Source organism: Antechinus flavipes, chromosome 6, assembly GCF_016432865.1.
Source record: "Antechinus flavipes isolate AdamAnt ecotype Samford, QLD, Australia chromosome 6, AdamAnt_v2, whole genome shotgun sequence".
Taxonomy (NCBI): Eukaryota; Metazoa; Chordata; class Mammalia; order Dasyuromorphia; family Dasyuridae; genus Antechinus; species Antechinus flavipes.
The window spans coordinates 246,029,219-246,053,777 of NC_067403.1; the positions used below are offsets into that span (position 1 = coordinate 246,029,219).

Consider the following 24,559-nt stretch of genomic DNA (forward strand, 5'->3'; position numbering starts at 1 on the left):
TCTTTTGTATAGCTAGCCAATAAACTAGGATTTAATAAGTGCTATATGAAACTCTGAGTATACTAAGAAGAACTTTGGGAATCAGAAAGACTTTTTAGAGGAGTTCTGAAGAAAATTAAGATATTGTAGAAGGTAGAGATAAATAGATATTATATCCCAGGCATGAGGTTGAAGAAAGGAGAAAAGACATAGAATAGAGCATGGGAAGAAAAGCCAGAAAACTAATTTGGCTGGATCATTTTGTATGCAAAGGTGAAGTTATAGAGGAAATATAATATTATGTTATATGATAAAAAAAATAAATTTGGAAAAATTTGGAGACAAGTAGTTAAAGTCTTTAATTTTCAAACTAAAAAAAATTGCATTTCATTCTTTTTTTTTAATTTTTTTGCTGAGGGAATTGGGGTCAAGTGGCTTGTCCAGGATCACACAGCTAGGAAGTATTAAGTGTCTAAGCCCAGATTGAACTCAAGTCCTGACTTCAGGGCTGGTGCTCTATCCACTACACCACCTAGCTGCTCCATATTTCATTCTTGAATGAATGAAGTGACAGGTGATTTCATAGAGGAGTGCTATGATCAAACCCATATGGGGAGAATATTCATAATTTAGTATGAAATATTAGAAGACTCTACTTGAATGTAAGAAGGATTTCCACCAGAGATGATTAGTTTTAAGGCAGCTTCCTTACTACTCACTTACTACTTGGAAAATCTTATATAAAAATTGCTTAAAATATACAATAAATCTGGAATCTGGGCATAATTTTAATTCTTCTTCCATTCTTGTCCATCATGTAGAAACCGAAACTTTGGCACGCTAAACACATTAATCACTCAATGTCTCTAAGTACAGAACCATTGATTCAAAAAAGTTGGGTCTATGACATTCCTGAAACCATCTTTTTCATTCTATTTTTCCTGAGTATATTCCTCAAAGCTACTTTCACATCTCTGTTTCTCAGACTATAGATAAGTGGGTTCAGCACAGGACTCACAAAAGTGTAGAACACAGCTATAATTTTAGATTCCTCAACATTTTTATCAGTGGGAGGCCTTACATACATGCAGAAAAGAGTCCCATAAAACAAAGTAACAGCCATCATGTGAGAGCCACAGGTAGAGAATGCCTTCCTCCTTCCCTCAGCAGAGCGAATGCGGAGGATGGCTGCCAGAATGAAGGCATAAGAGATGAGAATGATGGCAAGAGAGTTGGAAAGGTTGAACCCAGCTGAGATGAACATGGCATGTTCTTTGACATAGGTGTCAGAACAAGACAACTTGATGAGAGGGGGATCAGCACAGTAGAAGTGATTGATGACATTGGATCTACAGAAGGATAAGCGAAACGTCAGGATGGATTGGAAAAGACCATCGGAAAAACCATAGATATAGGGGAAGGTGACCAGGCAGATGCAGACTCTCCTGGACATCTTCACACTGTAATGTAGTGGGCTGCAGATAGCTACATAACGATCATAAGCCATGGCAGCCAACATATAAAACTCAGTAAGCAGTAAAGCAATGAAAATGTAACACTGCACAAAGCAACCAACAAAGGAAATAGTCTTTCTTTCAGATAAGAAATTTGCCAACATCTTGGGGGTTGCATTGCAGGAATAGCACAAGTCTACAAAAGCCAAATTAGTAAGAAAAAAGTACATGGGTGTGTGAAGGCGAGGCTCAAGTTTGATCAAGATAATCATCCCAAGGTTTCCTAACAGGGTAAGAATGTAGATTCCAAGAAAACCCACAAACAGTATATGTTGTAGTTCAGGACGATCTGTGAGTCCAAGGAGAATAAATTCAGTAAATCTAGTGCTGCCATTTTGACTTGACATTTCCCTGGATCTCTGTAGTCTTCTGAGATAAATGAAAACAAAGAAAAAATAAATCAAAGATGATGAAATATAGCTTTTATATTTTACAGAACACATTCTTCATGATATTACTGAGCAAGACAGAGAATGAGTATTACTCTGATGATTTTACTGAAGAATAAATACACTGATTTATGTGCAAAATAAGGTCTGCCCAATATTACAGTGTAAAGCAAATGGAATTGCTTGTCTTGTACGTTTGTTTGTTTGTTTTGTTTTGTTTTTTGGGTTTTTTTTTTTTTTTTGGTCTCTTGCATAGTGTTGAATCATTAAAACACACTGCATTTCTTTGGGAAGAAATTTGCAAAATTCTCTTGTGTTTTAAATTGTCATTTTCTATTCATAAAGTTCTAGTCTTATAAACATACATAGACATCTATACATAAACACACAAAAAGATAACCAAAAATGAATACAATATGTTGATCTTAAGCAGCAAAATGCTAAATTGTTTTGATAGCTGTGATTTGAAGATTTAAAAGTTAGAAGGGACTACAAACTCTATTATTAATCAATAGCATTGTTTGGCAGTTAGAATATCAAATGTAAATAAGTTTCTATACAAATACACTTATATCATCCAAGACTGAGAAGGAAATTGTACCTGGTCATGACACATCTATGTTTCATTCATTTACATGAGTAATATTTTGGGAAGGGGATGGAAGTCCAAATTCTAAATTTACCTCGTCATATGAAGTTCAGTGCAAAGAATATTTAACTGAGGAAAAGAAAAATTGAGGCCATAATATTCTATTGGGAGGACTGAATTATATTTAATTAATTAAAAACTGCTATATGGAAGGGTGACTTTTTACTAACTAACCCTAATTCTCTAATACTGTTTCTATTTAATTCCTTTTATACTAGTGAAATGATTTTTAAAATTCACAAGCTTTTAGGATATTTAAGGGGAGGGGTGCAGTAGTCCTTGGGACACAGCTGATACTAGACCTCAAACTTGAACTAGGCTTATGTAGGATTGTGCTAAAGCATTCTAATATGTTATCACAAGAACAAACAACGGCAATGATAGTGTTGTGTAACATTGTTTGAATGCTCTTCTGATGAGGTTGGGAATAGGGGAGGAAGATACTTTTAGTATTATAGAAATGGGAGCAGGATAAAGTTGCTTAGGAATATGAAATGCTTTAGAAGAGTAGATATTTGACTCTGCAAATGAGAGCACTTCATCAAATCTTTACAGCTGGTAAGATATTTAAACTAGTTTTCTTTTCCTAAGTTATTCCACCATCTCCAGAAAGTCACAATTGAGGGAGTTTCTTAAAGGAACATCTCCCTGTAATATCTACCCTTTTTAGCAGAAAAGTGTCAATTTAGGGAAAGACTCCAGTTAATTATATTTCAATGTCTATGACATTATATAGCTTCTTACATTTTCAGTAAAAGATATAGTTTCATCAGTATCCTTACTACCAGATTTTCCCTGTGTAATGCAGAGAAATGATCTTGGGATTTGGAATCAAATTATCTGGATTCAAATCCCAAGTCAATCATTGACATTCAATAAAATACTGTACCTCTGTGAACCTTTCTCCTTATCTCTATAAAAAGGATTTGCAGATTCCTGCCTTCTTCCTTTATCTGCCATAAAGGCAGCCAAGAGGAATTGAAAGAGTACCAGATGTGCAGGATGAGACCTTATTTAAATTGTATTAGCTCATTATATATTCCTAGGCAAATTAGTTATCTTTTCTGAGCCTCTTTCCTCATCTTTAAAATAAAGGAAACTAGGTTAGAGTGATTTCTGAAGTCTAACTCCTATGATCCATTGATGAAATGGAATCCTAGATGGATATATACACAATAATTTTTAAAATTTTTCTCAGTAACACCCCTGATTACCAACCTTAGAGATCTTAAGTAATAATGGATGATTCCCTAGATTTTATTCTAATTATATTGCAGATATACCATAAATGATCCAAGCCTCTCATTTTATAGATGTAAAAAGTGAATCCCAGGGAACTTAAGTTATTTCCCTGAGATTAAACAGATTTTAACAGGTTACAACAGAACCAGAATCCAAACCCAGATTCATTGACCCCAAATTTTGTGTTCTCTGTAATAGATGGATTTATCTGGATGTACAATATTTCATGAGATCATTTCCAGCCTTATCTCTCAACATAAGCAGTTTCTTTTTCTCTTATGGAATATTCTAAAATAATCCTGTATTTACCAACCCAGTGGTTACCTTGGCTAGTCCTTCCTCAGTTCTATAAAAATTCAAAACAAAATATTGATAATCAGCTCTAGTCATACCTTCTTGCTTTTCCAACATTATTAAATGGTCACTCAGCAAGAATTTATTTATTATGAAGTAGGTCTCTGTCTCTCTTTCCGTCTGCCTTTCTGTGTCCCTTTGTCACTCTCTGTCTCTCTGTGTGTGTCTCTCTCACATGCACACACAGAGATATACCCCCCACACACACACACACCCCAAGAGTATTTAACGTTCATTCACAGAATCACAAAATTATAGAATTGGAATGAGCCTTGAAACTTACATAATAATACAGAATTAGTTCCAAAAAGAAGAAATTCCTCAAGTCACATAATTAATTAATTGTCAGTACACTGCATTGCTCTCTCTAAATGTAGTAACAAATATTGTAGCAATCTCAGTTTTGTCATCAAATCTCATCATCTCCTTTGTTAGGCATTAACACTCTTGATTTTTTCTCTCTTTTTTTTCCTTTTTCTAATCATTCCAGACAATTATCCTAATCTAATGTCCCTGACGTCATATTTAATGATTTTTTATATCTTTTAAGTTAATTTTCATTTTAAATTTTTAGAAATAGGTTTTCCAAGGATAAATTATAACTTTTCAAAATTTTATACAGAGTATTTCATAGTATATAGATAAAAGCAGCTGCTACTCTATTAATGATACCTTTTTCCAAAGCAAACTTAATCCTTTATCAGTCACATAATGTACTTCTTATTAAGAAATGAAGGAAGGCCCATGTATTCCTTGAAACATTGAATGTCCACACCTTCCTGAAAAAAAGAAGAAAACTGACTCTTAATCTTTCCAGCCTGTAAAATATAGAAGCATTTATATCTGCATCTGAGAAATTGGATTTGCTCCCTGAAGAATATATCTCAAATGTACCAAGAAATCTCGTGAATTTATTGCATGCTGCATAATCTCTGGAGATATGGCAGAATCAGGAATCAGCTACTTGTATATTTTCCCTAAATTATCTGTGATTTGGGAATTGCTGGCATTACAACCAAACTTGGCACAGAGGCTTGGTTTAAAAACTTTGTTCTTGTACAATCACATCATTCTTATTTTAAAGCCATGTCATTGTTTAAACTGTAGATTTTGAAATTACATTGCAGAAGAACTTTGTTAGGAACAACCAGGAACCAAATATTGACATTGACATAGATACGAAAGGCCTGTCCACTTCTATGCTTTTCTGTCACCTTAGCTGATCTGAAAGGTGTGAGGTAGTACCTCAGAGTTATTTTAATCTGCATTTCTCTAGTCAATACTGATTTAGAGAATTTTTTCATATGACTATAAATGGCTTTAATTTCATTATCTGAAAATTGTCTGTTCATATCCTTTGATCATTTATCAATTGGAGAATGACTCGCATTCTTTTGAATTTGACACAGTTCTTTATATATTTTAGAAATGTGACCTTTATCAGAAATACTGATTGTAAAGATTTTTCCCCCAGCTTTACATTTCCCTTTTAATTGTGTTTCTGTTTGTTTTGTTTCCACAAAACCTTTTTAATTTAATGTAATCAAATTTGTTCATTTTGCCTTTCATAATATTCTCTAGTTTTTCTTTGGTCATAACTTCCTCCCTTCTCTAAATATCTGATAGATAAAATATCCCTTTTTATGTTAATTTGTGAGTTCTTATTCCAGAAACTGCTGTTTGGGGATTTATCAAATGTTAAGTTGCTTTGACTATTGTGTTGTATGATTTTAGTCTATTCCATTGATCCACCATTCTGATTACTGCTACTTTATAATATAATTTAGATTTGGTACTGATAAGCCACTATCCTTTGTATTTTTTCATTAATTTCATTAATGTTGTTCCAGATGAAGTTTGTTTTTATTTTTTCTACTTCTATTAAATAATGTTTTGGCAATTTGGTTGCTATGGCAATTTAGGCAGACTTATCACTTTTATTATATTAGCTTGGCCTAGCCATAAATAATTGATATTTTTCCAATTATTTAGATCTGATTTTATTTGTGTGAGAAATATTTTGTAATTGTGTTCATATAGTTCTTTGGTTTGTCTTGGCAGGTAGAACCCCAAGTATTTTATTTCATCTACAATAATTTTAAATGGAATTTCTCTTTCTATCTCTTCTTGATGGACTTTGTTAGTAATATATACAAATGCTGATGATTTGTATAAGTTTATTTTATATACTGCAACTTTGTTAAAGCTGTGAATTGTTTCCAGTAGGGTTTTGGATGGTTTTCTAGGATTCTCTAAGTATATCATCATACCATCTACAAAGAGTGATAGGTTGATTTCCTCATTGCCTATTCTAATTTCTTTTTATTTTCTTACTGCTAAAGCAAACATTTCTAGTACAATACTGAATAATAGTGGTGATGATGGGCATCCTTGTTTTATCCCTGATATTATTGAGAATGCATCCAGTTTCTCTCCATTACAAACAAAATTTGCTTTAGGTTTTAGATAGATACTACTTATTATTTTAACAACATCTCCCTTCATCCTTATGTTCTTTAGTGTTTTTAATAGGAATTGGTGTTGTTTTTTTTTTCAAAAGTTTTTTCTGCATCTATTGAGATTATCATATGATATATTTTATGTCAATATTTTTCCTGATATTGAACAGGCGCTACATTCCTGGTATAAATCCTACTTTGTCATAGTGTCTTATCTTTCTGATAAGTTGCTGTAATCTCTTTGATAATAATTTATATAAAATTTTTGCCCCAATATTCATTAGGGAGATTGGTCTGAATGTTCTTTCTCTATTTTGGTCCTTTCTGGTTTAGATATCAGTGCCATAGAAGAAAATTGTGTCATAGAAGAAAATTGGCAGTACTCCTTCTTTACTAATTTTTCCAAATAGTTTGCATAGTATTTGAATTAATTGTTCTTTAAATGTTTGGTAGAATTCACTTGTGAATCAGTCTGGCTCTGGAGATTTTTTCTTAGAGAGTTCATCAATGATTTATTCAATTTCTTTTTCTAAAATGAGACTAAGTATTTTTTTCCTTTTCTGTTAAACTAGACAATTTATACTTTTGAAAATATTCATGCATCTCAATTAGACTTTCAGACTTGCTGATATAGAATTAGGCAAAATGCCTCCTAATAATTACTTTAATTTTTTTCCCATTGGTACTAAATCCATAGCTTTCATTTTTGTTGCTGGTGATTTTGGTGTTGTTCTTTCCTTTTTCTGATCAAATTACCCAATGGTTTATTTTGTTAGATGTTTTATAAAACCAACTTTTAGTTTTGTTTATTAGTTCAATAGTTTTCTTAGTTTCTATTCTATTAATCTCTCCTTTGAGTTTCAAAATTTCTAATTTGCTATTCAATTGGGAGTTTTTAATTTGTTCTTTTTCTAGCTTTTTAGTCACATTTCTTTTGATCTTTTTTTCTCTATTTAATTTATGTAGCTATTTAGAGATATAAAAATTCCCCTAAAAACTGCTTTGGCTGCATGCCATAGGTTTTGGTATGTTATGTAAGTATTGTCATGTTTTTGAATGAAATTATGGATTATTGTTTCTATGATTTGTTGTTTGACCCATTCATTCTTTAAAATTAGATTATTTGATTCTGAATTAATTTTTAGTCTTTCTTTATTAAATAAAATTTTATTGCATTGTGTTCGGAAAAGGAAGCTTTTATTATATATTATTTCTGCCTTTTTGCATTTGATTGTGAGGTTTTTGTGCCTTAATTCATGGTTAACTTTTATGTAGGTGTCATGTACTGCTGAGATAAAGCATTCCTTTCTGATCTATTCAATTTTCTCCAGAGGTCTAGCATGGATTTTCTAAGGTCTTATTAATCTCCCAGTTTCTTGTATATTTTGTGGTTAGATTTGTCTGATTCTGAGAGGGAAAGTTTGAGATTCCCCACTAAAATTGTTGTGTTGTCTATTTCTTCCTATAACTGATTTAAAATCTTCTCTAGGAATTTGCCTCCTCTATCATTTCATGCATGCACATTTAGTATTGTTATGACTTCACTATTTATGGTACCCTTTGTCAACATGTACTTTCCCTCCTTATTTCTTTTAGTTAAGATCTATTTTTATTTTTGCTTTATCTGAAATCAAAATTGCTACCCCTGCTTCTTCTTCTTCTTTTTTTTTTTACTTTGGCTGAAACATACTAAATTATCTTCCAGCCTTTTACCTTCATTCTCTATGTGTTTCTCTGTGTCAAATGTTTTTCTTGTAAAAAACATGTTATAGGATTCTGTTTTTTAATCACACTGCTGTTTGTTTCCATTTTAAGGGAGAGTTCATCCCATTCACATTAATAGTTATATTTACCAGCTTGGAATTCTTCCCATCCTATTTTCTCCTCTGTGTACATTTTTGTTCTCTCTTTCCACTGTCCTTAGTCACGTGTTGTTGTTTTTATTGTTTTTTAACCACCCTTTTCTTAGTAGTGTTTATTTTTTCACTCACTACCTTTTATTCTGTCAACCATCCACTCTTTCACTTACCTTTTTCCCTAGTGGTTCTGCCCTCGATTCTATCCTGCCCTTCCCTTTTCTTTTCTTTTTTCTATTCCTACTTCTTTATAGTGTTAGATAAATTTAGATAAACACATTTCCTATCAACTGCTAATCTTTTAGGGACAACTGAGATCAAAAAGATTTTTGTAATGAAGCAAGATTCTATATGTTTCTGGTATGCTGTCTAGAGAAAGACCTAAAGTTTCAACTACCCTGCCATCTCTTTGTTGAATTCTTTGGTTGCTGCATACAGATTTTATTCTTTTAGTATTAGCAGAACTTTAATGTTCTATGGCCCTCTTAACAGTGTAACTGCAGCAAGATTCATTTTTCTTGATGAAATAATAAATCTTAAATTCGACTATTTTGATCATTTCTTTCTGATAAAGTGCAGTCATCTTGGAACTTTGCAAAATATAAATTAGTGGATTATTGATACTCCACACTTACAATTTACTCTATACACATACTCCAAACTTGACCACCCACTGCAAACTCAACGTATAAATAGGGGCAGATAGTTTAATGTATCTCAAATTTCTATGGGCAAATCTAACTTGTTTCAAAGAGGCAATTCAATTGAGGCAATGAGATTTGACCCACCCTAAATAAGAATGCATCTGGAATACTTGAAGGCTACTTTCCCATAATATTCAAAACTAAGTATTCATCTTTTTTTTTATTACTTTAATGAATCAATACACATACTCATGCATCAGGCTTGTGATAGAAGCTAGAATATAAAAAGAGAACAACAAATGATGCAAATGCCTGTCCCATTAAACTCAGTGAATCGAATTAGTTTCCTCTCAACTCTTAATCCTGGCTCTGTGAGATGACTATTCAAAAAAGAGAGTATGTTCTTGAGGGAAGTGAAGATGTTTTGTCTATTTTTTTATATCTCCCAGGATCTATCTAGTATTGTCCTTTTCTCAAACTGGTCATTTAATGAATATAGTTTTTTTTTTTCCCCTATTCCCTCAACTTCCAGCAATGAAATAGTAGCAGTGATATCCCAAGGATTCAAGGGTCCTTTCTTATTCATTAAAAAAAGAACTCTGCACTTTATTGTAAGAATGACATTTCAACTTTCTTTTCAATATACAAGTATGTAAAAATAATAATTCACCACGTAATGCTATCTTAAGGAATCCAAAATAGTCAGTACTAAAATAGTTTGGTTTTGTTTGTTTGTTTGTTTGATGAGACAATATGGTATAAGAGAGTTGGATAAGGAAAAAAGAGATAGCTGGTTCAGTATACAATAACCTGCATTCTAGTCTTTCTTCATACATATATTGAGTGTTCACAAATACATCCCTTAACATCTCACTGATGCCAAGGAATTCTCTACCACACTAATTGGTAAATGTCCTGATGATCATTTGCAATGACAATTTCCTCATTAAGAGTTCTTTAAGCCAATACAATTAGAGGTCTTTTTTTTTCTAGTGGTATACAGGATAAGGTATTGACCAGGAATTGGGAAGATTTGAGTAGACATGCTGCTTCAGACTTTTATAAGCTATATGACTATGTGCAAGTCTCTAAAATTCCTAAAACTTTAGTCTGCTAATGATAAAATTGCAGAGATTTATAAAATGTTCACAGGGTTAAAATGAGGTTAAATAATGTTGATATATGTAAATTTATATAAAAAATAAAATTGAAGATGAAATGTGTGCTTTGGTCAGAAAAGTTCTCATGAGACACACACAAATAAATAGAAAGACTCAGAGAGAGACAAAAACAGAGACAGAAAAAGAAGTTCTGCTTAACAAAACAAAGTTGATGAGGTCCTGAGAGGTCCTTGTTACATTTTGTCTTCTTGAATATACACCAAAAAAATCTCATTCAATAATACTTGGTCTGATTAAATTAAAAAATAAACCTTTTTTTGAGAGACAGCTGTATAACAGTGAAGAGAAGCGCAGGTGTGATTGAAACAGGGAATTATTTAGTCTGTAATTTACTTTTGATTATTCTCTTCAGAGCATTCTTAACATCTTTGTTTCTCAGGCTATAAATCAAGGGATTTAACATAGGACTCACAAAAACATAGAAAACTGCTACAATTTTCCCTTGTTCTACAGATGTTTCTGAGGGAGGTCTTAGATGCATGCAAAAAAGAGTCCCATAAAAGATAGTGACAGCTGTCATATGAGAACCACAGGTAGAGAAAGCTTTACGCTGGCCCTCAGTAGATCGGATGCGTAGGATAGCTGTGAAGATAAACATGTAAGAGATAAGAATGATTGCCAGAGAGCAGGTGAGATTGAAACCAGCAACTATAAACATGGCATTTTCTTTGATATAGGTATCTGAGCAGGAGAGGACCATAAGGGGTGGGTCAGCGCAGTAAAAGTGGTTAATCTCATTGGGGCCACAGAAGGATAGACGGAGCATCAGGATGGTTTGTATCAGGCCATTGACAAAGCCATAGATATAAGTTGCTGTGACCAGGGAGATGCAGATGTTCTTGGACATTTTGCTACTATAGAGCAGTGGATTACAGATAGCCACATAACGGTCATAGGCCATAACTGTGAGCATATAATAATCTGTTATCACCAAGGCAATGAAAAAATGAAACTGTATGAGACAACCAACATAGGAAATGGTTTTTCTTTGTGATAGAAAATTGACCAACATCTGAGGTGTGACATTGGTGGAATAGCAAAGATCCACAAATGACAAGTGACTGAGGAAAAAGTACATGGGAGTTTGAAGTTTGGGATCAGTCCTGATCAATGAAATCATGCCCACATTCCCACATACAATGAGAAGGTAGACAATTAAAAATATTACAAAGAGAATAGGCTGCAACTCTGGGTGATCAGTCAGTCCCAGGAGAATGAATTCGGTCACCATGGTATAATTTATCTCTGACATTTTGTTCGATGCCTAAGAAGATAAAAAGGGAAGATAAATATGAACTTTTGGCATTAGATATCATATTTTCCATTCATATCACCTCTATACTTTGTTCTTCCTCTGTACTTTCTTAGATATGGCCCATAGAGAATTGGAAAAGCAAGCATTTCCTGTATTCAGAAGTGTACTTATGTGTATTTGTTAGGAAAATTCTTTTATCTATAAATTATTGAAAATTAATTTATACCAATATGCCATAGGTTTTTCATCTCATATCACTTCTCTCTTCAACTTCTTTTCTTTTCACTCTCTTCTTCACTCCCTACATTCTGATTTCCAAGCATATAGTTCAACCAAACTTGTTCTCTCTATAGTTGCCAATCATTACTCAATTGGTAAATCCAAAGACCTTTTTTCTGTCCTCATTTCCCTTAACTTCTCTGTGAATTTTTCTTGAGAATTCTTTGCCATTACACTTTCACAGTTCTCCTTCTTCTCTAATTATCGCTATATTTTGTCCAGGTCCATATTTGCCATTATGGGTATTCTGAAGGCTTTTATCCTGGTCTCTATTCTCCAAATTATATTTGATTTGGTAACATCATAAAATTCCCATGGATTCTATTGTTATTCCTTATGCTAATTGTTGTCAAATCTACTTAACCACTCCTAACCTCTCTTCTGTTACTCCTGCATTTCCAAACTGAGTATTGGACATTTCAGATTGATCATATTAAACCCAACTTGTCTAAAACTTACCTTATTATCTTTCCTCTGAAACACTCTGATGTACCAAACTTCCCTAATGCTATTGAGGATATCACCATACTGCAGGTCAGTTAGGCTTATAGCTTACATGTCACCTGTTGCCAACTGCCCTTGATTTAAACTCTGTAACATCTTTCATGTTTGCTCTCTTTTCTATTCTGACACTGCCACCCCGATGGAGATCTTCATTGTCACATCAATGGGTTAGTTCAATAGGTCTCTGGTTGATCTTGTTGTCTCAAGTCTCTCCCCACTAGAGTTTATTTTCCACTCACCTGTCAAATGCATCTTCTTAAATTCAGGTCAGCTTTGTCACTCTTCCTAACCCATTCAGTAAATTTCAGTAATTTCCTTTATCTCTAAAACTAAATATAAAATCCTCTCTTTGGCATTCAAATCCCTTCATAACCAATTCCTCTCTTACCTTTCCAGTCTTCTTCTCCCTATCTATCCACACAATTTGCAATGCAACTGCACTGGTTTTCTTCTTCTTAGACCAAGACACAGCATCTTGATTCCCCATATTTTTACATCCTGTGCTTTGTGTTTGGAATGACCACTGTCTTCATTTCTTCTATATATGAAGGAATATATCTATATCTATATCTAAAGGAAATTTTCAATTCTAAAGGCCCTAGAAATTAAAGCTAATGCTTTCCCTCTGTTTACCTTCAATTTATTTTTATCTGTCATTCATAGTTGTTTGCAGGTTGTATCCCCCATTAGAACTGCTTGAGAACTTCTTGAGGGGAAGAACTGTCTTTTTTTGTTTGTTTGTTTCCCCAGTGTTTAAGATAGTACCTGGCACATAATAACTGAGTGTTAGATTATTTGTTGTTATCTTAAGTGCCACTTTCCTGACTTTTATTATCTCCACACTTGGATTTGTCTCCCTGATCACTTCTGCCTTCAAAATAAAGATTCCTGCTACGGATCTTTCCTGATCTTAGTTCTAATTGCTCCTGGTGTCCACAAATTTGCTTTGTTTCACCTTTCTCTATATTTTGTATATATGTATAAATAGATAAATAGATATAGATAGATAGATAGACAGACAGACAGAAAGATGTCTTCTAGTAGAATATATATGTTCCTTAAGAGTTGGGATTGTTCAATTTCTGTTTTACTACAGAGTCTGAAAATTGTCATATTTCAGTAAATGCTTTTTGAATTGAAGTTGCTTACCTTAGCCTTCATTTCAACTACCTCATTTTACATACAAGACAAATTTCCACAGTTATGAAATGAATTATCAAGCATCCTATATCTAATTCGTGACAAAAATATTGAAAATGCTCTTCTGCTAAGAGTCAAACCTTTCACCCCCTTTATTCTAGGTTGAAATGGAATTTTGTAAAAAAAAATAATAATATAGGATAGTAATTCACATGTTTATAGCACTTTAATCTTATTATAGTGGTTTCTCCATAACTTTTGACTATCATTAATAACAAGAGTATTAGAATCAGTACTTTGCAAATGAAATTTCATACATTTAATAACTATCCTAAAGACACACAGCTAATATAGGACTGATGGAAATTGAAATGCAAGTCTTCTTCTAGGACACTTCCCATTACACACTGATTAATTTTTTTTATATACATCCACATCACCAAGATTTTCCTCCTCACTTTATATTCTATAATTCTTATATGAAACTAAAGCAAATGAAATCTGAAAACAGAACTGTATGTGATTTACTCTGAATTTCAGAGCCCACAAAATTTCCAAACCTACCTGTGAAAGAAGAGAGAACTCTCCAAGAAGACAGAAACACAGTGCAACTGATTTATGTTTTTGACACCCTAATAACTTTGTGACTGAATCCCTGGGGCTCAATTAGCCTCTCCTCCATGAAGATATGTCAGGGAGATTGCTTAGTTCTTAATATTCACAAGAGGAAACAACATTGATTTTCCTAATGAATAGAAACTCTGATGGTAGTTTGTTTGTTTGTTTGTTTAGCTATTAACCAGTGGCCCATAAATGAGTCAATTTTTCTTGGATGATGCAACAGAGGTTCTAAAAATTAGGAATAATGATAAAAACTAACTTCCATGGTTTTTGTGAGAATAAAATAATATTTGTAAGACATTTAACATGGTGTCTAGAACATAATTGGCATTATATAAATGGTTGCAGTGGTTATCCTGTTATATGAAAACAGAAAATAGTATATTGTTGTATTGATTACATATGACAGTTATATTGGGAATTGAAAGAAATTGAAATCAAATTACTCAAGGTAATGATGGATAATGGGATTGAAGATTGAGAAAGAAAACATAGAATATGTTTAAGAGGGATGAAGCATTAGAGAGATAAAATGATAGGAGATTATGTTGTGTTACATGATGTAACTATTCCCTGGGCATGGCTGAATTGAAGTAGAGTGGGATATAAGAACACTAAAAAACTTAGAGGTTAATATATTTCATTGAACATCAATAACAATGTTGAAGTTCCCTAATGTAAAAATAGAAGTTGGAAAGGAGAGGAGGAAAATGAATTAGGTACTGAACTCCTTGAGAAATCAATTAGTTAAATAATTGCTCAACAAGCATTCATTAAGCATTTTATATTTACCAAATTTTTTGGTAAACATGAGGGTACCCAAAAATCCAGAAAAATGCATATATACACACACACTCACACACACACACATACACACACACAGAAACACACCTGTTTGTGTATGTATGTTTGCAAAATGAATTAATGTATTTATATGTATATATAATATAAAACTATATTATAATATTTCATTCTATTATATAATATATCCATATGAATATTGTATAATATATATATATGAACATAAAGATTAGCTGAATAGTAGTTATAAAAAAGGTAGTGTTTGCAGTGGAAGGGAAACAATAAAGCTTCCAGGAGGAAGTACTATTTGATAAGTCTTAAAAAAAGTCAGATGCTGAAGTTGGACATCAGGAGAGAGCACGTTCTGAGTATGGTGAGCAGCCCATGCAAAGAATACAGATAGAATTTGAATAGCAAGCAATGAGCTGTAACCAAATATAAGTAGATTATAGGGTATGTGGAAGGATGTGGAATATCAATAGATTGAAATTTTAAGAAGATGCCACAGAGTAAAAATATCTAAATGCCAAAAACAAAAATTACGTTTGAGATCAAGTACTGATGAGATTGTAAAGGAATGAAAAGTTATTAATAGAGTGATGTTCAAAGAAGAAGGGACAATTGGGTGAGAGTGGTAATGGATGAGTCTGGAAGTAACAATGTGGAGCAAGAAGTTCCTGGCTCCTCCTAGGGATCGTGATGTGAGGATAGATTTTAAGAAAAGATATACCCAGGTCTGAGATGATAACCAAGAATGAAGTATCATCTAAAGGAAATCTAGTCTTTGTGAATACAGATAGATGGATGGAGTATGAAAATAAAAAGTCCATAATGAAGGCAATTTGGTTCATTACATTACTGAAATTTCAAAGGATACTATAGAAGAGATAGGCAGAGATGATATGGGAAGTAAAAAAGATTGAGAATGATGTGAAAAGAAGAGGATGTTGGGGGAGATTTATTCCTTCATCACAGTGATTATGTAGAACAGAAATAAAACCATAAGGGGAAGGAATTTTCTAACCTTTGAGGTACTAATGAATAACCAGTGAATTGGAATGCTCATTTTCTCTGATCTCCACCTATTTATCTCACCTATCTGCTGGATAGGTAGTAGTTTTGTGAGGCTACAGCCAGAAAACATGGGACATAGTTTTGTTTTCTGTTTCATTATGTTTTATTCTCAACAAGACAGAGATAAACTTTATTTATCTGTTCTAAGCTGAGGTTGAGGTCAGTTTTGATTATTGTTATAAGAGACATAAACAGAAAAAAGAGATACCAACAGGATAATTGACTAGAACCTAACTCATGGGAAATGTCAAATCTAATTAGAGCCAGCCAGTAATATATGAGTATATGTAATTATCTTCAAGCACTCATCAATCAGGACAGCAGATCCCTAGAGTAGGAGTTGCAAAAGTGAGTGCATTAACTCATGGGTTTCATTGACTAGACTCTACCTCTAAATCTGACATTAAAGTCATGTGAATATATATATTTTTTTTATGAAAGAAAAAGCAAGAAGCTGAAATAAGGCATAGGAAGAAATATAAGTTAAAACATGAAGATAGAGTGATATTAATGATGGATTAGAATTGGAATAATAATTAAAATTGCCTACTAATAGTCATTTGGTAACATCACATTTATATACAAATGACAAGGAAATCTTTTCAATATAATGTCTGACTTTCTCTAAAAGCACAGATAATATGAATGAATATGTGTACTGTGAATATGAATGTACTGTGGGGTCTACAAAGACAGACATTTTTGTGATGGTGATAATTCACATGGATACATAAATTGTGGCTCTGTGCTTTAAAGTACAAAAAACACTTGTGAGGTGATTAGTACAACTAATATTCCATTCAATCCATCCTTCCTTCTTTTTTTTTCCTTCCTTCCTTCCTTCCTTCTCTTCCTTCCTTCTTTCCTTCCTTTCTTCCTTTGTCCATTCAATCATTCTTCATTCATTCAAAGAGCATTTAAGCACAAAATATGTGGTAACCACTTAATTTATAAAGACAAAAACACATTTCATGTAGTTTGCAGGGGAAAAAAGCTTAGAGGAAATTGTGATATTATTCAATCTTATTGGTTCTTATTCAATCTTATTGGTTCATTTTACAGATAAGCAAACTGGGGCCCAGAGAGAAAAAATGACTTGCTTAAGGTCAGATGGTTTGTCATGATCAGAATTAGGCCTGATTTCCAGACAAGGGTTAATAATAATAATGATAGCAATGGCTACTGTTACCACAATAAATCATTAAGAAGAATTATAATAAACTTTTTGGCTATTTTTTTTATTGAGAAATGGTTTTAATTTCATTGATTTCCCATTTTGCCAATATTTCTGTTGGCCATCTTTCTCAAAGCCTCCTTCACATCCTTGTTTCTTAGGCTGTAAATAAATGGGTTTAACATAGGACTTACAAAGATACAGAAAACAGCAACAATTTTCCCTTGTTCCACAGAACTCTCAGTGGCTGGCCTTAAGTACATACAGAAAAGGGACCCATAGAACATAGTGACAGCCATCAAGTGGGAGCCGCAAGTGGAAAAAGCCTTGCGCTGCCCCTCAGTGGAACGCATGCGCAGGATAGTGGCAAAAATAAAGATGTAGGAGGTAAGGATAATGAGCAAAGAGCCTGTGAGATTTAATCCTGCAGATACGAACAGTGCAGTTTGTTTTATGTAGGTATCAGAGCAAGTCAACATTAAGAGGGGTGGGTCAGCACAGTAAAAGTGATTGATGGTATTAGGGCCACAGAAAGACAGGCGAGATGTTAAAATGACCTGCATTGTACCCACCATAGAACCCCACAAGTAAGGGAAAGTGACTAGGCAGATACAAACAGGCTTCGACATCTTTGTGCTGTAATGCAAAGGTTTGCATATGGCTATGTAACGATCATAAGCCATTGCACCAAGCATGTAATACTCGGTAAGGAGCAGGGTGACAAAAATGAAACACTGGGTTAAACAACCAATATAGGAAATAGTTTTTTTCTCTGACAAGAAGTTAATTAACATCTGAGGAGAGACATTAGTAGAATAAAAAAGATCAACAAGAGCCAAGTGGGTAAGGAAAAAATACATAGGAGTTTGAAGTCGGGGTGTGAGTCTAATTAGTATGATCATTCCAAAGTTCCCTGTCAAGGTGATCAGATAGATCACCAGAAATACCACAAAAAGGACTGGCTGTAGTTCTGGCCGACTGACTAGTCCCAGAAGAATAAATTCAGTAGCTTCAGTGCTATTCTGCCTGAAAATCGTCTTCATTTTCGTGTCCACTTCATGAAATGCAAAGAAATCTATCAGGGAAAAAAAAAAAGATCATGGAATCAAAGGATTTAGAACTTAAAGGCATTTATTTCAGCAACCAGGATTCATTATAGTTTCCCTGAACCTAAAGGTATTATGTTAGCCCTGAGATTATGCCCAGTACTTGATCCTAGTAGAAAGAAATCATTTACCAAAATATGCACCATCTGGACTAAATTGAGTCTAAGCCGGATTCCCATTTTACATAATCCTTTGCTTTAATATAAATGAAAGCTATTATCATCTACCCACAATGCCCACTCCAACACCCTATACACACATGCATATAGATATCCTCCAGCAGACTGATTCAGAAGATCTGGAGTCTTCTGATCTTAATAAAAATGAATTTATAATTCCGAGGCTCTAAGAAGAACAATGATCTTCTTGGTTTCCTCCTTTTAATATGGAAATGTGGGATTCTTTAAAATCACACACAAACACACACACACACACACACACACACACACACACACACACACACACATTTCGCACCTACTATGTTCCAGACACAGTGCTAGCCACCCAGGACAAAAAGACAAAAACAAAATCACCACTGCCTTTAAAGGGCTTGTATTCTACTAGGCAGGAATGAGGGTGCAAAAGCAATATGTTCACATTAAAATATCTATTTTTAGCCATAGTCTAGAAAGCGATTTAAGGAAAGTGAAAACATGTTTAAAATATCTTCCAAATCTATAATTCTATTATTCTAAATAACTTATAAGTTCTACTAATAATGATTCCATTTTAAAGGTATAATTTTAACCATATGTTATTATATATATGATATATTTTCATGTATATATCCTTTTGCATGAATTCTGATTTTAACATTATAATTATGCTTCTATTTGTAAAAGACAGCAAATATCTACATTTGAATAGCTAATTTTTTAAAAATATTATATACATGCAAGATTTAAAGACACTAATACACAAGTGCAAATGACACTGAGAATTTTGAGGCTATACAACATAAATTGAATCTTTTAACTTCATGATTGAAAACTTAGCAACAATCATTTCTTTGCCTTGCTTTTGGCAATAGAAGGATGAATGCCTTTTACTGTTTCCAAAGGATAAACCATGTGCTTTTGCCTTCAATCCTATTCTCTTTCAACCCCTCAAGTACCTTTTCTTTTAGTCATCCCTCTCCATTTGTACATCTACATTCTCTCCTTGTCCCCTGGTGTTCTTATTTCTTTGTAAACATGTTTCTCAAGCTTCAAAACACTTGTCCCTTACCTTTTGTTCCATTCAGGTACGATATTAACTCTCTTATCCACTCACTGCTAAACTTTTAAAAACAGTTTTCTGGCAAAAGTTCTCCATCTAATCTGCTCAGCATCTGTGGATTTTGTTTGCTTCTCTATTTACTTGGCCGCAATTCTTCAAATCACCTTCTCTCACATAGACTATTAATAGGACTTCCATCACTTCAACCATTCCTCTCTCCTCACCATCCTTCATCTAGATTTCAAAGCTACCATCCTTCCTCTGAAGAGACCAGGTGGCATAGTAGAATGAATATTGGATTTAAAGTCAGGAGTCATACATTTAATCATTCTTCAAATAGTAAACCATTGGCACACCAAGAATGGTCATCTCACCTCACAGAGTCTTGTTTTTCTCATCTCTAAACTGGGAATTGAATAAGTTATAATACCTAATTCACTGGGATGTTGTGAAATAAATATCTTCCCAGCTTTAATGTCTTCTGAAAAAATTAATTCTTTCAAATGATCCTAGATTTAGAGCTAACTAGGACCTTAGAAGTCATCTAGTCAAACACCTTGATCTTATAGATGAGAGAACAAAGGCTCAGAGAAATAAATGATTTGCTACAAATTTCACAAGTTACATACTTCAATTTTAAATCCAAGTCTTCTGACTCTTACCTCACTCCCTTTCTCAAAACACTTGAGGAGCTTTATACTGCTTAGATGATGAAATATAGCCTGCTCACTTTTCTATTTATTTTTTTCTCAACTGGCCATACTTCATCTTTCTAGCTTTACTTTACAGATTTCCCCTTACTACATAAAATCATAAATATTAGCAAAACTATATATTAGCTATCCACACATATAACATGTCATCTTCCACCACTTTGATGTGATGCAAAACATCCTCTATGTGGATAATTTCCTTCCTTATTGTTCTACCTTTCACATAATTTATCTTCTGTGAGAGCTCAGGTGAACTGGCATCTCCCCTGTGAAGTCTTCCTAATCCACCCAACAACAGATGATCATTTTCTTTTCTTAGATTTTCTTAGGGCTTTTCTCTTATCTCCATAACATTTTGCCTTTTATTTGTTAAATAGTGAATAAGCTGTACCTTCCACAGTAGATTGTAAGGTACCAGAAACAAAAAATTGTGCAATATACATATGCATGTATGCATGTGTATGCAATATCTATTTATCTATCTATAAAAATTTCTTTTGGGGGATAATTCTTGGTATTTATGACTATCCCTTAGATAATGATAGTTGTTTTTGTTTTAATAGAATTAAGCTTAATTTAATTGAACTAACCAGCATTTTGTGTTTTGTGTTTTCATTTCCTTTTTACCTCTAAACATGTAGTATAGAGTATTAACTTGAGAGCAAGAAGATTTGAGTTTAAATCCAGCTTCAGGTTCATAGCCTGCTACCTATGGAACCTTGAGCAAGTCACTTTACTGGAAAGCGAGCTGGCTCGGTGGATAAAGTGTTGGGACTAAAGTCAGGAAAACTTATCTTTGTGAGTTCAAATTTGGCCTCAGATACTTTCTAGCTATGTGACCCCGGGTAAGTCATGTAGTCCAGTTTGCCTCAGTTTCTTCATCTGTAAAATGAACTGGAAAAGAAAATAGCCAACTTCTTTGCAAAGAAAATGCCAAATGGGATCATGCAGAGTCAGTCATGACTGAAACAATTTAATAACAACAACAAAAAGATAAGATAATAATAACATATCTCCCAGGGTTGTTGTGAAGACAAAATTAAAGTCCTATGTAAATGCTAGTTATTGTCATTAAGAGAAAGAATAATAGACTTGGAGTCAAGAAGACCTGAGCTGAAATGTTATTTCATTTAGTCTGTGAGTATCAAAGTCCCAGATTCCTCATCTTTCAAATGAGATACAAGTCTCTAGAAGGCAGACAGCATAGTAAAGGGGCACACAAGAAACAAATTCTTGCACTCGGGTTTGGACTCCGAAATGTACTTTCTGTGTTACCTAAATCTGTCCTTTCAGCAATATAGCCTTGATTTCTTTGTCTTCAAAATTAGGATAATGAAAGAATGTACCTTAACAGGTTGTTGGAAGGATAAAATAGAATAATACATGTAAAGTACTTGTATTTAAAATATTACACAAAATTAATTAATATCCTCTGTGGTAGATAGCAGCAGCAGCACCATTATTGTATCTGAACAGCTTTATTTTCAACTTCCATTTCCATCAAGTCAGCATTTACTCACCATTACCTCACTCATTTCTACTTGGGAAAATGGAAAAACAAAGTGACAACTTTATTCTAGGGATTTCAAAAGCCCATGCTCATTGACTGTCCTACCTGCAGAAAGGGATATTCCAGGACCAACCAAATATAACAAAGGAATACAAAGATGTGGAATTATTTATAGGAAAATTTGTTCTAGTATATCATGATCTCTGGGGATTTTTCAGACACCCAGAAGATACAATTAAAATGCTTCTCTGTGGGAAAAACAGTTATCAGTAGAATTGTTTTCTTTTCATTAGTTCCTTTCTTCCTTATTAGCCCTAGAGATCCTGATATTTATGATACTTCTATCCATTCATCTTTCCTTACTGTGACCTGAGAAAGAAAGTTTGCTGTAAGCATTATTATCCTCCCTTTTAATGCAAGAAAAATAAGGTTTAGAAGGTGAAGTGACTTGTACAGTATCACATTCAGTGGTTCTCAAAGTATGGTCTAGAGAATCCTGGGGATCTTTGAAACCCTTTTAGAAGGTCTACAAATTCAAAAATAGTTTTTATTTCCAATATGGTAAATGTCTATAAATATAATCCAGATAAACAAAAACACTTTGGAGAGATCTTCAATAATTTTTAATAGGATAAAGATACTGAAAACAACAGTTCACTGACATAGATAGGAAGTGGCAGAGGAAAAGTTGGAATTCAGGTCTCCTGATTTCAAGGTCAGGTGACTTTTCACCATGGCATGTTAATGCTTAATACTCTTCCACAAGATATTTTGGTGTCCTGTAAGAGGCCAGCTGCAGTGAATAGAATGAGTATGGATATGAAATGAAGATGCATGAGCCAGGTGGTATATGTCGGACTCCATTTATTGATCTGAGAGCCAGAGTTTATATACTATTTAAGGTAGAGCTACATTAATGCCAGGATTAAGCTAGGATTGTATTAGCATCAGAATTAAGCTAGCATTGCACTAATACCAGATGTCTTCACATGGCACTATATATATATTCCAGGGTTAATGCATGGACCATAAGTCAATATTTCAGTTTTATATTAATTTTAATATAATTAAATATAATTGAATTGTGTTCATGGCTTCTATTGACCATTTGCTCTGATTATAGAAATTTGCTATAGGAGGAAAATACAGGGGTATGATTATAATACCATCAAATCTGGATCTTCAGGCCTCATCCTTGGAGCATATACATTACAGGGTAAGGCATCCTTAACTAAACTTGATAATCAATTATAACAGCTCCATATTATATATAGACTCAGGAATAATAATGTTGGTTCTTATTCAAGGAGACACAACTGAGAAACTGAGTCAGAAGGATCTTCTCTTGAGAGGAGGCTAAGGTTGTCCTCCCACCTCTTATCCAGATATAGAATACAGATTTCTACCTGTTACACTTCAGAATCACATTTATTTTAAGAAGTTTATTGGTATTTCTCTCACATTGTTGGTTACTGACAATAATTTTTCAAACCACAATCCTTCAGAAATTTAAAATGCAAAACAATATTAGTTACAGTCCCAAGAGATTTCATTTCTAATAGCAAATTCTACTAATCACATCTTAGGGCTAGATAATTTTTTTTCTTATTTTTTTTAAAAGTTTACCAGGACTTACACACATATGAGATTTTATTTAACATGTTTTATGTGTTTAACTTTATTCTAGTATACAGGATTAATCATTAAACAAGCCTATAGATTCTTATCTTATCTTATCCATCCCTATATAGACTCATTTCTCAGGGTTAATGATGGTTTGCTTGCTTACCCTGATGGTTTCAAGAAAACTGACAAGTTTACAAATTAAGGGGAATTGACAGAGAACCCAGGGAATGGGCTCAGCTTGCTGTTGCCCACCCCTACAATTCTTAGTGTTTTCTTGGGCTACGTTGTTTGATACCTCCCCCCAAGTGTGTGAAAGGGGAAAAATAAAAACTATTCAGTTATTAACATTGTGAAAATATAATCGTTATTTAAAACATAGCATAGCAAAGAATAAAAATATTCTCCCTAAAAATCAGAATCTATTACTTGGGATACAACCATAGCCCTAGCAATGACTCTGAACTGTTTCCTAAAATGAGACCTAGTATACCAGAAGAAAAAGAACCTGCGAATCCAGTGGTGAGAGAACACATTCCCTTACTGTTAGTAATTCAGTGTGCCATGGAAGGGGAAAAATCAAGGCTAGCACTTTTGAGCGGAGTATGCATTAAATCTTGTACTTCAATAATTCAGAGTTAAGCTATTGTTTGCAGGCACTTCTTGAGGGGGAATAAGGGAAAATGTAGCTCTCATTCTTTGAGAGGGCCAGAAATGGCCTCAGTATCAGATTACCTTCCCTATAATTCTGAAAGCAACATTCAGAAGCCCAATAGCTCCCCTTCCTGCTGAATTGTGATGAAGTGCAATTTTTGAGGTAGTACAATTTTTTCCCATGTGACCCAATTGTCCACAATTATAAAATAAATGAGAATTTGGAAAATTTTGAAATTGAACTCTGTCCTGATTTAGTGCAGGAAACATATTGCAGCTTGGAAAGTAACGCACCTTTGGATCCCTTCTACTAAAGGCACATTTTAGTTTTTCCTAGCTAATGCTTTCTTACAATCTGCATTAGCATTTTTATTATTATTATTATTATCTGGCTGAGGCAATTGGGCTAAGTGACTTGCTCAAGGTCACACAGCCAGGAATTTTTTTAAGTGTCTTAGGCCAGATTTGAACTCAGGTCCTTCTGACTTCAGTTCCAGTACTCTATCCACTGCATCACCTAGCCGCCCCACTGTGCCACCTAGCTGCCCCAGCATTAGCATTTTCAAGGGCAAGTTGTCTCAGGAAAATTTAAGCTGCCTCCTCGTGCTAATAGAATGCTG

The 24,559-nt window shown here is 33.7% G+C and overlaps 3 protein-coding genes across 3 annotated transcripts; all 3 read right to left on the reverse strand.

Annotated features, from left to right (window-relative positions):
• Positions 1–880: 880 nt before the first annotated feature.
• Positions 881–1,840, reverse strand: LOC127540134 (olfactory receptor 5M11-like). Its single transcript, XM_051964708.1, has one exon. The coding sequence runs from the start codon at positions 1,838–1,840 to the stop codon at positions 881–883; it is 960 nt and encodes a 319-aa protein (XP_051820668.1).
• An 8,740-nt stretch (positions 1,841–10,580) lies between these two features.
• On the reverse strand, positions 10,581–11,519 carry LOC127540725 (olfactory receptor 1030-like). Its single transcript, XM_051965551.1, has one exon. The coding sequence runs from the start codon at positions 11,517–11,519 to the stop codon at positions 10,581–10,583; it is 939 nt and encodes a 312-aa protein (XP_051821511.1).
• A 5,682-nt stretch (positions 11,520–17,201) lies between these two features.
• On the reverse strand, positions 17,202–18,158 carry LOC127541583 (olfactory receptor 1030-like). Its single transcript, XM_051966807.1, has one exon. It carries the CDS (start codon positions 18,156–18,158, stop codon positions 17,202–17,204), a length of 957 nt encoding a protein of 318 aa, XP_051822767.1.
• Positions 18,159–24,559: the final 6,401 nt, after the last annotated feature.